Genomic DNA, 19755 nt, shown 5'->3' with positions numbered 1-19755 from the left:
TGAAAATTATTCGAAATGCTATTCCCAGCCAATAATATCTACTTATACTGTTTATGGCTTGTTAGTTTTTAGACTAAACAAAATGTATGGTATTTTACAGTATAAGCCTATTGCGTTTTAATTATATTATTTTATTGGCGTCGTTTTTCCCCACCACTACTAAGCGAGTATTTTAAAGCAAGAATTAGAACATCCAAATCTATTGTGGCTGTGGGAATATGCAATGTGTTCCTCTCAGAAACCGTGTACAAAATCACATTTCAACATTATATATTCTCACATGGTACATTGATTTAAAAAAAGGATAAGAAGAATGAGAAATATATTCTGGAAGAACCTCTACAGAAGAAGCTTACATCTATTGATTAATTCAGAAAAGTTTCCTAGAACATAACTACCATTAAACGTTCGATAAGATATAATAAAAATCTTATACCCTGCGACTCGCCTTGTCTAATTAAACTTAAGAAAACTGGCTCGAAATCTACCCCTTCAAGCAACTGTAATTGTAGTAACTTCTCTTTCTGTACCTAAATCTCCAACCACTCGACTAAATATATAAATATACAAAACACTGGACAACAAAGTTTTGCTACTGGGGTAAAAGCGAGTGTTTTAGCTTAAATCGAGGATGCCGATTCCGAATCCGCACTCAGAATTGTTCTAGCACGTCAGGATTTTGAGTTATGCGCATGCGAAAGATTATAACCATAAGATATAGGCCGTATTATAAAAATTGCTAAAATTAAAGCGGTCTTAATTCAAAATTAAAAAATAACAGCAATAAAACAAGCGATGAGAAAGTTCATTATTTAGTTTAGCAATAGATGGCGCCGACGTATTGTGTGCAATGCCAAATACGTCAGTTTATTCTTGGTATCTCTCGTTCTGCGTTTTTACTGTTTTAAGTGTGTTCATTGTGTTAGATCATGAATAGGAGAGGCTGTGTGAATCATCCAGACAACTTTTGTTATGTCAGTGGAAAACTTGATTCGCGTGACCAGCGGAGGAACATTGCTCCAAATTTAAAATTGCCTATAAATATTATTTCATGTGTAAAGTTGGGGACCAAGACAAGAGGTGGGCACCTCATATATGCTATACCGTGTGTTACTCAGGGCTTACACAGTGGCTGAATGGAAAATGGAAGGGAAAGCCTTTTGCAGTACCAATGGTATGGCATGAGCCAACCAATTATGTGTCTGGTTGTTACTTTTGCATGACTAAATATTAGTGGTTTCTCAAAGAAGACCAAAGCAAAAATTGCGTATGTAGATTGTAAGTCGGCTCTAAAACCAGTCTCATATGACTTTGAGAACCCTGTCCCAGTTCCCCTCTCACACGCTTCACTTGAAAATCTTGACACGTAGCACAATGAACCCTCTGACTCTCCTATCGACGAAGAGTAAGTAGAGGATTCTAAGAAAAATGAGCCAGGCTAATTTAATCAAGAAGTTTCGAACGATTTAGGAAGAGACGTAGCATTGTCAAAGGAAAGGGTAGAAGTTTCGGGATCCAAACTACAACATCGGAATCTCCTACTGAAAGGTACGAAAATTTCCATTTTCCGCTCTCGTCATAAAGGCTTATTTGTCTTTTTCAAGCAAGAAAGTAATGCTTGTTTCTGTACTGACGTTAATGCACTAATGCAAAAATTAGGACACGTGCATGAAGCTAACGAATGGAGATTGTTTATAGACTCGTGTAAGGTTAGCCTCAAAGCTGTGTTGTCACATAATGGTAATGAAAAACCTTCCATTTCTGTGGGTCATGTTATCGGTATGGAAGAAACTTATGAATCGATGGAACTCTTTCTGAAAGGAGTTTATTACTCAGTTCACAAGTGGAATATTTGTGGTGATTTAAAGGTTTCTCTCTTCCTATGACTGCAGCTTTGATATACCAAAAATATGTGCTTCTTGTGTGTTTGGAACAGCCACCACGACAGAACTCATTACACAGTAAAAGACTGGCCTAAAAGAGATGAGCGCATAGTTAGACGGTACTGTGTGCATCATATGCCACTGGTATACCCGCAAAAAGCTCTTCCTTCCAACCCTTCGCATCAAACTCGACCTCATGAAAAACTTCGTAAAAGCAATGACACAGGGTGGTTGTGGCTTCTAGTACCTAAAAGTAAAATTTGGTGTAGAGAAAAGTGACGCAAAACTGAAAGCAAGCATTTTCATTGGACCCGAGATCACAGAAAGACTTAAATAATAAAAGCTAAAAGCCAAAATATATCCTCAAAAGTTCCTTTATTTACTGACATTGTGTACTAATGATATTTCAACACAATCGAATCAGTTTTCATTCCACAGATTTCTAATCGTCTTCAGTTGCATTAATTAACTTTATTTCTTTAATTGTGTTCTAAATTTTGTATATGAAAGCCAATCATTTAAATTATTTATGTCTTAATTGGTTTTTGAATGTGTGAATCTAGAAGTGTATTTCACACAACTTACAGAATTATTCTATAGGCAGTGTAGTCATCTTGAATATCTTAATCGGCACATATTTAACAGGTGAACGTGTGCAAGCGCTTGTATGTGTGTGAATGCATGTGACTTCCCTCCCCTCCTTTCACTCTTCAATTTACACCACTTACTTTTTTTTCCTCCTTTTCTTCTTTCCTTTCCTGAACCTTTTATTTTTGTGTCATCCACTCCTACCTTCTCGTTTTCACACTGTCTATTTATCCGTCTTTCGACTAACCCATCATCTTATCTATTCCCCCATCATTTATTCTTACAATTTTCTTCCCACTCTTCTTACTTTCAACCCTTCTTTCTCCCTATCTAATCCCTTTCCTCCGTTTCTTCTTAGAACGTCACATTTTTTTTCTTAGCATTACTTCACACTTTCCTTGTTCTTTGTTACACTCTATCATTCAGTATTATAAATATATGTGCACTGTATATTCTTTTATATGCTTCAGCCTTGAGGCTGCGTCCATGGTACATATATATATGTGTGTGTGTGTGTGTGTGTGTATACACACACACATATACATGCGTGAGTCGTCTAAGACCATAAGTCAGGGAAGAGTGGGTCTATTATCCGAATTTTATAGTATTAAATATCCATCACGGCTGGTCTTACTTATCGGTTTCGCGTAAAGAATACAATGGAGTGTTAGGTAATAATCCGATTATATAATTTTACGCTCATCAGAGATAGCCGATATGGAAGGGAATATGGTGACTGCTCTCTATTGTCAGAGGTGGATTAGTACAACCGATCGGCGGCTGGTGTGAAAAAAAGTGGTGAAACGGAAAAGGGTTCAGGGGATTGGTTTATGACTCTTAGTTGAGTCTGCTGTGAAACTGGCAAGTGGTATCCATTGTATTCTTTATGCGAAACCGATTAGTATGATCAACCGAAATGGATATTTAATACTATAAAATTCGGATAATATATATATATATTATATATATATATATATATGTTTTCCCCATATTTTCAACCCATAATTTTGCCACGTGGTGTATACTGAATCTCCAGTATTTTTGCTCCTTTTACATTTTTATATTTCTCCTATATATATATATATATATATATATATATATATATATATATCTATATATATATATATATATATATATATATATATATATATATATATATATATATATATATATATATATATGTTTTCCCCATATTTTCAACCCATAATTTTGCCACGTGGTGTATACTGAATCTCCAGTATTTTTGCTCCTTTTACATTTTTATATTTCTCCTATATATATATATATATATATATATATATTATATATATATATATATATATAATATATATATATATATATATATATATGTGCGTGTGTATGTGTGTGTGTGTGTGTGTGTAGTACTCACCTTGTATAACCAGTTACGTTTTCCGAAGAATGAAGAATAATTGAAACATCATGGCCATGTTGTAATAAAAAACGGGAAAACAAAGAAATGAACTAAACACACCTACTTTGTTTTTAACATCTAGTTCGTCTTTAAATGAGAATTACTACGATCCCTTGATCGAAATACACACACATACAGGTCGTTCCCAAAAATATATACTCATTTTAAGAGCTTAGTTTTCATTTCATTTTAGATTTGACGCATTAAAAATAATGAAGGGAACCAGACTAAACTTTGAAAAAGGGAATTTTGAACTAAAGTACTACTGGAACTTTGAAAACGCAGAGTGTTTCAAATAGATCTAACTACACGACTTACCATCTCTTGAATTAGAGATAAGTTTGGATAAAATGAATGTTCACTAAATATGATCCAGAAGATCACGGATATCGAACGAGCCCCACAAAGCACGAAAATGCACTAGAAACGTATAGCCAAAATTCAAGAGTATCTATGCAGCAAGCAAGACAAGAGATATCAAAAAAAAATTTCAAAAATCAAGCATCCATCGCATTTTGAACCTCTGTCATTGGAAAAGTTACATTCCGAGAATAGTCGATGGTCTCAGTGAGGATGATCTGGTCCGAAGAGTGGAGGTTTGCGAATAGAATTTGGCAAGATGTAGAAGATGCACATTTTCCTACATATTGTTTGAAGTGAGGAGGCTACATTTAAATTAAATGCCTCAATTAACTGCCACAAATGCACCTACTGGAGACTTGAGAAACCGTACATTTAGGAGGAAGGTCATGTTAATTTACCAGGAGATGCAGTATGGCGCGGTTTATTATCAAATGGATTAATTGGACCATTCTTTTTTGCCGGCACTGTGACTGGTCCCATTTACTTGGACTTGCTACAACAATTTGTCACACCAGACATTCAAAAGAACTTTGATGATGCGGGGTTGTATTTCCAGCAAGATGAGGCACCCTTTCATTACCATAGTAATGTAAGGACCTACCTAGATGAGGTTTTGCCAAACAGCTGGATTAAACGAAGAAGTATAGTAGAATATCCACTTCTCTCACCGGATCTCAAGTCACTCCGGCTACAGTCAACGAATTGAGAGCACCCATGGAACAAGTACGCGCATAAATACCGAATGAAATGTTTCTTGGTGTTTGCGAATACATGGCTGTTTCCATCAGTTTGAAAGCAGGCGTTCATAAAGAAATGGAAATGTATTTTAACAAACACTGACTTTATAATCATTCAATGTATGTGTATGTGTGTATATATATTGACATGCATAAGATCTGGTCATCAAATCTAAGTAGAGACTTCAAACTTGAAATCTTCAAAGCCACAGTCGAACCAATTCTACTATATGGCTCAGAAACCAGGACGTTATCAAAGAAGCTTGAGAGGCGGTTGGATGGAACCTACACTCGTGGAAGAGTCATCCAACCAAAATGCAAATATATGGGAAACTACCACCTGTGTCATCTCTTGTGAAAGGTAGGAGAGTCCAGTTTGTTGGACATTGTTGTAGAGCTGAAAACGAAGTAATTTCTACTCTTCTCCTCTGGAATACCAGAGAGCGCACACTCTCCTACCCTGATGTAATCTCCAGGGATACAGGCATCCAGCAACTGGACCTCCGTAATGCTATGATGGACCGTGAAGTCTGGCGTAGCATGGTAAATTCCATTGTCTCGACCACGGTCGAACAATGATGATGATGATATATATTGGTGGGACATCCTGTATATTCATATAACTGCTTTACATTTATTTTTAATACTTACATTGCTGGAGTGGGAGAAATTGTTTTTTACAGCCGGGCTGCTCTTTCTACTTCGAACCATGTTGTCACACAACACAATGATTCTGATAAGAAGTGAACGAATCAGTTAATTGAGGACTTTAAACCGTTAGTAATTGTGCCACCATCACATTGAACTCAAACGGACTATTTCAATTAAATCTGTAACAACGTGGATCTTTCCAACATTTTCGTTGTGAATAGTATGATAAGTTTGCAATGATGCTTCAATTTTAGATTCAGTAATTTCATTTTAAACCTTTCTTTTCTACAATTCTGCTCACATAACCCGTCGATATTCTCTCTTTTTTTTTTTACTTGTTTCAGTCATTTGACTGCGGCCTTGCTGGAGCACCGCCTTTAGTCGAGCAAATCGACCCCGGGACTTATTCTTTGTAAGCCCAGTACTTATTCTATCGGTCTCTTTTGCCGAACCGCTAATTGACGGGGACGTAAACACACCAGCATCGGTTGTCAAGCAATGTTAGGGGGACAAACACAGACACACAAGCATATACACACACACTTATATATATACATACATATATACGACAGGCTTCTTTCAGTTTCCGTCTACCAAATCCATTCACAAGGCATTGGTCGGCCCGGGGCTATAGCAGAAGACACTTGTCCAAGATGCCACGCAGTGGGACTGAACCCGGAACCATGTAGTTGGTTAGCAAGCTACTTACCACACAGCCACTCCTGCGCCTGTTGCAATTAATTTTAAAAATAATAAAGAACTTAGTAAAATAATTAACATTTTTATTATTAAACTGATGGTTGAAATATAAATTTACAAAAAGTAGGTTCTTGTATGAACTTCTAACGGAAGGTTTTCATTTAGATATGAACATTTTATAGCAGGGTTGCACCATAGAGCCAAAGGGATTCATAGCAAACGGGTTACTGCATCTTTACATCTTATTTTCTAGTTTTAATCAATATCCTGGTGGGGGTCAGTTCACCACCAGTTTAACTGGCCTTTGGTATATCATATATAAAGACAACCTTTAGTTGTGATCTGACAACCTGCTTAGATTCATATGATCTTTAGAAGGCGTCAGAAAAGCAGACAAAACTATAGAGTTGCAGTTATTGTTAGAAGACTGTGTTCTGCTCTGGTAGAAAACAATGGAGAGATTTTGCAAGAAGTTTTGCTTTTATCTATAAATTCCAATACATTGGATGGGCAACTTTTGAATGTTTTATGCTAAATATCCTTTATTTCGTTGAGTACCTAACCATCTAAAAACCAAGCCAATTTCCTCTATTATAATTTCTTTCACAAATAGAGATACATTATAGAAATATAATGCATGGTGTAAGCTATTTAGCTGGTACATAAAGATGAAAAGCAAAACCCACATCGATGAAATTTGAGTTTAAAAAATAACGTACCGTATCAAAACTAAAGATTCAAAATTAAACGTTTTCACATCTGAACTTTACTCACTCTAATTCAGGGAGGGCTGAATTAGCAAAGAGATGTCCCATAATCAATGTTTCGAGCATTGATTAATGAAGAAGTCAAATATGACATTTTAAGAACGCATTACTGAAACTTTTTAAGATTGCTATACATTTTTGTAGTCCTTTGATGAATTCGTTTTTCTTGATAGCTGAAATATTGTATTAATTGTAGTATAAATATATGTATAAACATAGATATTTTTATTACATTTGTGCATATGGATAGAAGTGTGCATATGAGTACATGTATAAATATATGAGTATGTATAAACTGTGTACATGTGAATATATATATATTATATATATATATATATATATATATATTATATATATATATATATATATATGTGTGTGTATAATCAAGCTGTCAACTTTTTCTAAAGAAGGACGCTACTCGAAACTTAGAGTTTCTACTCCCCCGCGGGGAGTTCACTGTGGCCTTTGTTCTCGATATTATGGTGTATATATATATATGTGTGTGTGTGTATGTGGCTGAGTGTATGTATGTATGTATGTATGTATGTATGTATGTATGTATGTATGTATGTGCGTATGACAAAGGCGTGGCTGAGCCATTAAGAAAATCATTTCACAATTAGGATGTCCTAGGATCGATTCCACTGTATAGCATCTTGGCTTGTGTCAATGTCATAGCCCCAGATTAGGCAAACGGAATCTGTATGGAAACCCATCGGGTGGATTGAGCATGTAATTCAAAAGGCCAATTTGTTGTTATTACACAGACAGTTCAATGTTGCAGGTTTGTCAGCTATAATGGTCATAGAGTACGAATGAATAGTGCAAGACAGAGAATATAGTGTGAAACTGTAATTTTCTAGTTTTATATACATATATATATATATATATATATATATATATATATATATATAGTCATGATCTAGAATTAGCTTATAGCGTTGTAACACATTGCAATATACTGTAATATCAGCTTGACTGATTTTTTCATCAACTAAATATGAACATGTTTGTAGAAGCTGAATGAGAATCGTCAGTACCTTCTTGGTGTTTTTTTCTTTGGCTTTTTTAGTTCCCTGGTTGTTAGACTGAATAATGCCAAGATATGATTATACTCATGTGCAGGATGCTGGCATGATCTCATTATCAACAAAGTTGATTCACTGAAGGATACCAATAAGATCTTCAACAGCAGTACCTCTTTACTAAACAAATCCTACATCCCAAAAGAAGGGCGATCACATTACTTCCGAAATACAACTCTCACGTTGAGGTTTTAAAAGCAGAGACTTTTCCTAGAGGGAATTCCTCCAAAAATACATTGGATTTATTAGTTTCTAGAAACTGAAAAGCCGGCGGAGATGCTGCTGGTGTTACGTTTGTATCGCTGTATTCTGCGGCAATAAGGATTTTGTGGGCTTGGAAATTTTCCGAATAAGTTTAAAGGGTTCCACTCGCTATTCTCCTATATATGTATATGTACATACATGTGTAAAACGTGCGTGCATGTATGTATTTCAGTCATATTTCTTTGTATTTTCTTAATGTATGTATATCTTCTGCTTCATTTATGTATGTATCTCATCGTTGTGGCTGATAACTGCCGAATTACAGAGGAGGAGGAGGAGGAGGAGGAGGGGATATAATTATTTACAATAGAAGGTGATTATGTTTGCCGTGAACCACCAATAAAACTGACCAACAACATTTTTTTTTCTACAGATATATCACTCCTTCGACAGGTATACGATTAAACTGTTTGTTCGTACCTTCATCATCATCTTCTTCTTCACTGGAACTCACTTCGGCTATGTCTTCCAGCTGTTTAAATGTTTCCAAACCGAAAGTAGTGAGGCCGTTGTTGCCAAACTCGATTGACTTTGAAGACAACTTAGTAACCACTTTAATATCACTGCTGAAATTCGTGGCATTCTCTTCGCAGAGATTTAATGCTCTTTGAATATGAGGGGACGTTAAAAGATTCTTATTGAGAGACAAAGAAAATTTCATGTTTGAAGTGACAGGCAACTCGAATAAGACATATGAAGTCCTGTTTACCGCACACACAACTACCGATCGATGTTCTTGAATCTCCTTGAGTTTTAGAAAACCAGATGTTAATAAAAGACGTTTTTTGCCATAGACAAAGCATATCATGGGAGGAAGAACTTTCATGTTTAACAATTCTTTCACTTGTATTGAGAGTTTATTCGGGTTTGTTGGATGCGTTAATACTTCAATAAAACTCCCTTCAGTATGAAACGGGAAATAGACATTTCGTCCACTTGCATCTTTGCATTTGAGAACTAGACCATTATCTATTGACCTTGATGATCCTACGGAAGCAGACCTAACTACTGGTCTTGTTTTCAAACTACTACTTAACAATGAGTTGTCATTCATACTGGAACTTAGCCTTTGTATGCTTGGGATTTTTCTTGCTGGTGACAATGGAGAAGATGTTCTAGATGATCCTTCTCTTTTAGATATCTGGTTTATGTTTTCTCTAGAATCGTATTCATTTGTTTGGTTTGAGTCAGCAAAATGCACTGTGGATTTCCGGTTTGCTGAAGGAACTTTCATAATGGAAGGAGCGTGATGGCTATTCTGAAGATTTCCTTTTGAACTAAAAGACCATTTTTGAATTTCTTCAATTAGAAATATACTTCCTCTGGGGTACAATTTTGGACAGGATCCTGCATTTGATTGACTGATGCTTCCAAGAGATGATGTCTTACGAATACCTTGTATTGTGTGTAGAGTCAGGAATCCTTTGGCTTCGTGTGATACCAAAGATTCAATATTATCGTAAGTGATTAGTTCGGTACTGTTTCCTATGGTTACTGGCTGCACAAATAAACCTGCAAATAGAAATGGAAATATTTTAGTTATTTTTGCGATGTAATATATTTAAATTCCACATTTTAAACTTTCACGCATGATACGCATGCATACACATATACGCATACATAAATGCACACATACATGCATACACGTGCATTCATACGTGTACATATACACACATCATATATATGGGTGTGTGTATGTGTTTGTGTATGAATGTGTATGTATGATTGTATGTACGTACTTATGAATGTACGTACTAATGTATGTATGTATATATGTATGTATGTATACATGCCTGCATGTATGTATGTATGTATGTTTGTATGCATGCATGCGTGCATGTATGTATGCATGCATGCGTGCATGTATGTATGTATGTATGCATGCATGTATGTCTGTATGCAAGCATGTCTGTATGTATGCATGTATGTTTGCATGCATGTTTGCATGCATTATGTATGTACGTTTGTATGTATATATGCATGCATGTGTGTGCATGCATGCATGTATGTATGCATGCAAGCATGTAGTATGTCTGTATGCAACCATGCATGTATGTATGTATATATGCATGTATGCATGTATGTATGTATGTATGCATGTATGCATGCATACATGTATGTATGTATATATGCATGTATGCATGCATACATGTATGTGTGTATGTATGTATGTATGTATGTATATATGCATGTATGAATGCATACATGTATGTATGTATGTATGTATATATGCATGTATGCATGCATGTATGCATGCATGCATACATGTATGTATGCATGTATGTATGTATGTATGTATGTATGTATGGTCGAATAAACTATGAACTGAAACCTTAGAAATGCAAGGCCAGATCTCTAGAATTATTGGATAAGATCTTTTTGGATCGCCCACACTCAGTTGGCATCAAAAACATCCTTTATACAAAAGTCAGATTTCATGAAGTGCGCGCGTGTGCGTGTGCGTGCTAAAAAATGAATAATCGTTATTAGAAATAATTACGCTGGGAAGAAACGACTATCTAAATCAATGACTAATATCATTTTCACTATTCAGGCATACATAGTAGAATTCCTGACTTGTAGAGTCTAAGTTGTGGCGTGTGAATCACCATGAAGCTGTACAATACTGTACACGAGTTACTCCATGCTATACAGACAAAACATGAATGCTAAAGGCAGAAAATTTAACAAGATTAGAAAAGAATCTATTACTAAATGTGATATTAAGAGTTTCATTCATATAAATTTCTTAAGAAAGAGCATAACAAGCTAACAAGATTTTTTCAAGCAGAATACAAACGGCAGTTAATTATCAAGACAATGAATTAAAGTAAAAATAGACTAGTCAAAATAATACATTTGAAAACACCTTTTGAATATGTATAAAAGATACATTATATAAAATTAACATGAACAGACTTTGACAGCTGTGAAAAACATAAATAAATAAAACAGATATATCCTTTGAATGCAGGATATTGACTTCAGAAAATTTCAGATGAAATGAGCTGAAAAGTGAATTTTATTAAACGTCATTGACTGGTGTTTTTTGAATGACTGTACTAATTTGAATATTTAATGAAGATTGATAAAACATGCCAGAAATACATGAGGTGTAAGATCGTGGCTCACGACTGAGGCAGACCAAAAGTATTTCAGTTGGAATAGTTAATTGGGAGCCGAGAACCCTGAGTTGTAGAAGTTACACAGGATCGAGTTATGTCGAAAGACTTGGCATTTCAGATCTGTCAGGCATATTTCATCATAGAAAAATAAATGTGAAAAATGTAATGATAGATAGATAGATAGATAGATAGATAGATAGATAGATAGATAGATAGATAGATAGATAGATAGATAGATAGATAGATAGATAGATAGATAGATTAAAAGAAACAAAAACACACATATATTTAACTCAGTTTATTGTTAAGATCTGAATAATGAAAAAAAGTTTAGACAAGTAGTGGGAATAAAGAAAACATATAACCACTAACAGCAATTAATAAATACTAGTGGGGACCCACGGAAATTCCACGGAGTGGGAAAATATTAAGAAGCTTTACAGCTGTAAGACCTTTCGATGATAAATGTTATGACATCTATTTACTGCTTTGTTTTTTTTTATCTCATTCTGTCAGTTTATTCATATGCGTGCTAATACATGACCCACGTTGGACTCCTCACTCATATCATTATCGAGCCTGGGGCTTAACCGTGGTCTATCCATAGCACTTACTTGGCGTTTAGCCGATACCTTTTGGGTCTTTCTGATACCAATACCTTTCATACTCTCTCTCTCTCTCTCTCTCTCTCTCTCTATATATATATATATTATATATATATATATATATTATATATATATATATATATATATATATATATATATACATATACATACACATGTACATATAGGTGTGTATGCATGTATGTATGTATGATGTATTCTGTTCCAAATATGAGACTAAGTTTTTGGATGCATCCTCTCCAAATTTAAGATGAATAGAGTATGTCGGAGGGATATTTGGTTTCTGTATCTAGTAGATCGTACGTCTGCACTTTGCCTTCCCTAAGTGACTCAGAAAGGTAGTTATAACCCCACAAACTCCATTTTAGCACCTTCTAGAAATCTATAGAGCTGTAGATGCCCCGCCTACTGTCCCTTAGAAAATAAATGCTTCGCGAAAAAATATCGTATATAAATGCACAGTCTCCACGGAGGATTCCAAGTTTGTATATATATATTGGCACGTGTAGTACCACCTTCAAGGCGAGAATTTGTAATGATTCACTAGCTATAAATCTCAAACGAAAACTAATAGTACTTTTCTATCTAGGCTCATTCATAACCTAACACACACCTTAGTTGTATACAGTATGAAATGGTCTATTGTTACACATGCCAAACCGTATAGCGATTATAAGAACAAATGCGATCTCTGCATTGCAGAAGTCTTATGCCATTTTTAGGTTTCCTGGTATCTGAGTTAGGTAGCAATCAGCCCCTTTTGCTATCATTCCCAGGGCACCTATGACAACAGGTATTGTTTTAGTCTTCTGGTTCCACATTTTGCTGATTTCTATTTCAAGATCTTTATATTTGCTCAGGTTTTTGGTAGGTTATTATTATTATTATTATTATTATTATTATTATTATTATTATTATTATTATAAAATAGTGTGAGTGTTTGTGTGTGTGTGTGTGTGAAGCATTTAAGAAACATTTAAAAAATCCCAATGAATCAACACTAACCTGGATAGTCTTCAGGAATGACAACATCTTCCAAGTACGAATCCATGTTTGATCCGGGTTCCGATGTGTCTACTAAATTTTCAGCAATCAACTGCCGAATGTTTCTTGAATCGAAGAACAGTAACTGTTCACGAGCAATGTTGAACGGTATCGGTAAGCTTGAATGTACTGGTTGTCCCCTCGCATGCAACCGAACGATTTGAGGCAGTCGAAACTTGTCCAAAATGTCACCGACACTGTAACTTTGTTCCGACCACTTGAGGCTATCGCCATCACCATTGCTACTAGTTTGACTGCTTCTACTACCGGTGCTGCTGTTGGAACTTAGACTCCTGTCGTTACTGTTGTTGCGGTATAATTTTTGACTCATATTGCCTAACAAATCTTCAAGGTGTGCTCCAAGTTTGTCTATGGCGGCAGGACACACTCTCTTCGGGAATGATGAATCAATCACTGGAAAGAGAAGCAGAATTGTATAATTTAATAATGATATGATGATGATCATGATACTGGTGATGATGATGATGATGATGATGATGATGATGACGACGATGATAATGATAATAATAATAATAATAATAATAATAATAATAATAATAATAATAAAAATGATGATGATGATGATAATATCCCAGGAGAATCATGTCTCAGAGAAATCCAAAAAATTGTGCTGACAGGCACTGCCCACATCCTTAGAAAAATCCTATTGAATTTAAATGTTTGTGTTGTATTAAGTGAAGATATTTCGCAACTGCCTCTGCCACTTCCTCTCCCCAAGCTTTCAGTCATACTGTAACATCTCTTATCCTTCACTCGCCCTAAGACGCTGGGTGTGTCTCGGTAAGTGATTGTAGCAAACATGCAAATTAAAAGATAATAATAATAATAATAATAATAATAATAATAATAGTAATGATAATGATGATGATAATGATGATACGGAGCACTAACAACCAGGTTCGAGAAATATGTCAGAGAAATTGGAATTGACATGAGGGTAGAGCAGGCTAAAAAAACTGCTCTATTGGGGACAGCCAGGATTTTGAAATTGTTGCTGGGGTGTTGAGAGTCTTCCACGATAAGTTAACATCCAAGTACCAAAGCTTATAATTTGCGGAAAGAGACCCGGTGTGACTTCTGACAACAGGTTGCTGTCCGTTCTTACATAATTAACCAGAGCAAGCAAGACCGAGAGCTCTGAGGAGTAAAAAAAATACCAATAACGATAAAAGATGGGCTGTAGCAAATATTCTGCTCAATGCCACATATTTGCTTGTCAAGATGGGCTACAGTGACTATTTTACTCAATACACAGATTTCCTTGTGTGTTGCTTGACCTTAACCAGCTGAACATGTGCATCTCTGGTCACGAGCAATAGTAGTAGGGGAGCATTATAGCCATGTGCTGAGAGAAATTCTTTGGGATTTGAATAAATTCACCTCTGGAAACATGAGTGTTTTGTTTATCATCCTTAAACAAACCTTATTCAGGAATCTTTTGAGTGGGATGGACTATTAGACCAGAAGAAAACTCTAACTGGGTCCCACCTGCAAGGTCATGCACTGTTTATCTTGATGTGAGATCAGCATGTCACGCACATATGGTTGTGATGCATGTGCCTGGTGTATCCTTATCAGACGGGTAGTCCTGATGGGTTTACTGGGCTTCGTATATTTGTAACCCAGTGTCACTTTGGTGGCATGCATTGCTCTCTCAATAATAATAATGATTTTGGTTTCTGATTTTGGTACAAGGCCACCAGTTTCGGGAAGGGTGTTAGTCGATTACATCGTCCCCAGTATTCAACTAGGATAGTTCACGCATCTTCACTTTGATACACCCCCGACTTAGAGTAATCGACATTATTAAAATGTATGTAGAAACAAAGTCGAAGTGTTTGAAATATCCACCTTACACCATCTCTTTCACATTAAATTCTGATATAAACGTAATCTACACCATCTGGAAGGTATTTCTATCTTTTATCTTTTTATCTTTTACTTGTTTGAGTCATTAGACTGCGGCCATGCTGGGGCACCACATTGAAGAGTTGTTAGTCGAATAAATCATCCCCAGTACTTGTTCTATTTTAAGCCTGATTTTTATTCTATTGGTCTCTTGTGCCGAACTGCTTCGTTACGAGGACATAAACATACCAACACCGGTTCTCAAGCGGTAGTGCGACACACACCAACACACACACATCTATATACAATGGGTTTCTTTCATTTCCATCTGCGAAATCCAAGGTTTTCGTCGGCCCGAGGCTATAGTAGAAAAACTTGCCAAAGATGCCACACAAGCTTCTAATCACACAGCAACGCCCGCACCTGAATATTATGTTTCATTAAAAAATACCCGTATTTCTGAAGTTATGAGGAAATGTAAACGAGGCATGTAAATTGTGTGAACCATTTCCCCATCTTTTCACAAGTTCCGATATAATCGTCATCTACATCATCTGAAACGTATTTTTAGAAAATTTCATCTAAAATAATCCATTTTTCAGAATGTTATGAAGCAACAAACCCGGTAGGTGACATATTTCTGTAGGTAATCCTTAAATCTTGCAAGAGTCAACTTTGCCTTTCATGACAAGAAACTACTGACAGAAATATAACACAAATAAATTCGAACAACCAGCATGCCATAGCTAATACTCTTAAATAACCATAAAGATAAAATTGAAGCTAATGGTTGTAGATAAGTTTTAAGAAATGCGGTTATGATCTAAAAGATGTATATATGTTCATTAGGAAATCGCATGGCCTTGTAGTTAAGGTGTTGGGTTTTAGATCATAAAGCCATGAGTTCGATTCTTGGATCAGCGAGTATATTGTGGTCTTGAGCAAAGAACCTCTTATACATTGCTGTAGACTGCTCAGCTGAAATTAGTACCAGCGAACTTAGTAATTAGTACCAGCGAACTTAGTAATTAGTACCAGCCTTCACATTTTCAGTGTTCCTCTAAGTAAAGGTAGGTAGGGCTAAGAAAGAGTCTATGCTTGCTCATGACTATGTAGGAGACATGTAGTTACAATTGACAAAAGCATAAAACATGCTACCCAAGTATATGACGGTTGTGGTTTTGGTATATATCATAAGCACAATAGATATGAATATATATGCAGATACGAATTAAGCATTGAAGTTGTGAATTGGATAATAAACCTGTACTAAATGGGCCAACGAGATCACAGAACCGGCTGCAAATAGTGGCCAATCCTCTCTAAATCGTCTTAAAAAAAGAATATGCTGTAAAATGTAGACCCTATACAAAAACTAAGAAAAAAAAACAGAAAACCAGAATGGTCACTGTAGGAACGCTTTTAGTGGTTGATCTGTTCATTCAGGTCTGACCTAAAATATGATAACAATAAGCTATACCCAAAGATTTCGAGCAACCAGTTTCATTGTTATTAATGTACTCGTTAATACCCAAGCATACATATATATGTACGTATGCATGTATGTGTGTGTACGGAAATATGTATGTACGTACACGTATTCAATGTTATATGTATATATATATATATATATATATATATATATAATATATATATATATATATATATATATATATATATACATATATATACATTTCACTCTTTTGACTAAAACTAGTATGTTGTTGAATTTATTCCGGCTCACTTCGGTCTGAGTTCAAATCCTTCTAGACCAAATTTTCCTTTCGTCTTTTCAAAATCGATAAAATCAAGCACCATTTCAGAGTAGTAGATTGACTGAATGTCAGAGTGTCGCACGAGACACCTTACCGTATGTGCTCAAATATGTATGTATGTGTGTGTGTGTGTGCGCGCGTGCGTACGTGTACATATGTATGTATCAGGTCATCCCATAAGTTCTGTCCGATTTTACCTTTTTTAAAATTGAATGAAATTTAATAGTATTTTAGAATGTCTAATGGAATTTAAAATTATTTTTATGCATTTGTGTACATTTAAACTAATTAAATATTATTTTATAGAATAATAGAATTAAAATTTCTTTGCTTAAAATCCTTTCTAACATGGAAGTATCTAAAGAGCATTTGAGGCACATAATGCTTTATGAGTACAAAAAAAGGAAACTCAGTTTATGGGAAAGAATGCTTGAATGAAAGAACTTGCAGAAGGTGGTTTGCAAAATTCAGAAGTGGAGATTTCAGCCTTGAGGATGAAGATTGGACAGGACGTCCAGTTGAGTTTGATGATAAGCTCCTTGAGGTATTATTTGAAGAAAATCCATCCTGCATTATCATTTAAAGAATTAGCAATAAAGCTTAGTTCAAACCATACACCTGTTCAACGTCATCTTCATCAACTTGGAAAGGTTCCTAAACTTGGAAAATGGGTACCTCACGAATTGTCCGAAAACAATCGCAAATCCCGAGTTGACATCTGCTCTTCTCTCCATTCTCGCGAATTCATTTCACCCTTTTTGGATAGACTTGTGGCTGGTGACAAAAAATGAGTCTTCTATCGAAATGTTAAACGTCGTAAACAGTGGCTTGGTAAAAGGGAAAAAGCTCAATCACAACCGAGAAGGGAACTTCATGGGAAAAAGGTTCTTCTCTCTATCTGGTGGGAATGCAAAGGAGCAATTCACTTTGAATTGTTACCACCTAATGCAACAATCACTGGTCAAATCTACTGTCAGTAATTAGAGTGTTTGAACCAAACTTTGAAGCAAAAAGACCCACTTTAGTAGTGAATCGAAAAGGAGTGATGTTTCGTCAGGACAATGCGCGACTCCACACTGCAAAGATCACATCACAGAAGATCAAAGAGTTTGGTTGGGGAAAAAATTCCTCATCCACCTTATTCTCCCGACCTTGCTCCTTCAGACTACCATTTGTTTCGTAGTTTACAGAATCATTTGGGGGACATAACTTTCGCAAGCCAGGAGGTCGAAACTGACGTTTCAGTGTTCTTCGCTTTGAAACCAAAAGCGTTTTACATTGATTGGATTAAAAAGCTTGTAAGTAAATGGAAGGAAGTCATAAATGATCAGGGCAAGTACACTGATGAATAAATTTCAATTAAATATAACATTTGATTGATTGTTTTCTTTGTTCAAAATTCGGACAGAACTTATGGGATGACCTGATATATATGTGCGCGTGCGCGTTTTTGTGTGTGTGTGTGTGTGTGTGTGTGTGTGTAATTTTATTTCTAAAAACAGCAACAACAATGTGAATTTCAAAAAACCCTGAGTAACTGGTTTTCACATGTTTTTATAAATAATATCATTACTCGCTTTACTGACCGAGCGCTCTAGTACAGTTGCATATATATATAGATATATATATATATATATATATATATATATATATATATATTATATATATATATATATATATATATATATATATACATATATATATACATATATATAATTAAACTATGGTTGCAGAACAAACAAATATAAGGTCATCCACGTAACATTTCATATCTCGAACATTTAATCACATAATGCTTTTTCTTTCATATAGAATATACATGCATAAAATCACGGAAGACGGAACACAACTCATCAATACAAGCATATAAGAAAAATATAAGAAAATGTATGAATACAGTCCATCGCGGTTAAAAGTTAATGATTAATAATTTAGCGACTAAAAAAATATATGTTTTTTAACATTACAACATCTAGAATAATAAATAGATAAAAATATAAAGAAATATATAAATATATAGATATATAAAACGATATAAAATATATATATATATAATATATAGGAAACATATAAATAAATAATATATAATATGGTAAGATAAAAGTTCATCATTTAGAAATTTTTTCGATTAAAAATTACTTTCCAAGATAAGGGAAACCTATTGTTAAAAGCCAGTGTCTAAGCAAAAAAGAAGAAACCATATTTACATTCCCTATGGCCATTTCAGGGGTTCATCACCGTATTTAATGCACGATGGTGCATCACGATAAATATTCCTTCGTCAGGGGAAAAATAAAGAAACAGACATCATCACGTACCAGGGCGAGACGTCCTTAACCAAACCTATATATATATATATACATACATTCTTTGTATATAACAATGTATATATGTATTGTAATATTTTATGACAACTAGTATTTAACACAATAAATTTTTTATAAAGCTTTTACATTTTACTGTCGACAATCTTTTTCTAAAAAAGTGAAATCGGTCAAGTGAATAAACACCTTTTAAAATTGCATTTTCAAACCTACTTTCATATATATATATAAAAGTATATATTGCATTTTCAAACCTTCTTTCATATATATATATATATATATATATATATATATATATATATATATGAAAGTAGATTTGAAAATGCAATTTTAAAAGTTGTTTATTCACTTGACCGATTTCACTTTTTTAGAAAAAGATTGTCAAAAGTAAAATGTAAAAGCTTTGTAAAAACTTTATTGTGTTAAATACTGGTTGTCACAAAATATTACAATACATATATACATTGTTATATACAAAGAATGTATATATGTATTTTAATACTTTTGTGACAACCAGCACTAAACC

At 34.7% G+C, this 19755-nt stretch overlaps 1 protein-coding gene across 4 annotated transcripts in view; it reads right to left on the bottom strand.

Moving 5' to 3' along the window:
• Positions 1–7500: 7500 nt before the first annotated feature.
• Positions 7501–19755, bottom strand: part of LOC115214220 — a 107090-nt gene continuing 94835 nt past the window's right edge. For all 4 annotated transcript variants that reach the window (XM_036504707.1, XM_036504706.1, XM_029783332.2 and 1 more), the window contains 2 exons: positions 13223–13675; positions 7501–9981 (listed from right to left, as the gene is read on the bottom strand). In XM_036504707.1, the coding sequence (XP_036360600.1) occupies positions 8837–9981; positions 13223–13675 (1598 nt within the window). In that variant the 3' untranslated portion in view covers positions 7501–8836. The remainder of the gene's footprint in view (positions 9982–13222; positions 13676–19755) is intronic.

Source organism: Octopus sinensis, linkage group LG7 (assembly GCF_006345805.1).
Source record: "Octopus sinensis linkage group LG7, ASM634580v1, whole genome shotgun sequence".
NCBI classification, from domain to species: Eukaryota; Metazoa; Mollusca; class Cephalopoda; order Octopoda; family Octopodidae; genus Octopus; species Octopus sinensis.
This window is presented reverse-complemented; position numbering and strand designations above follow the sequence as displayed.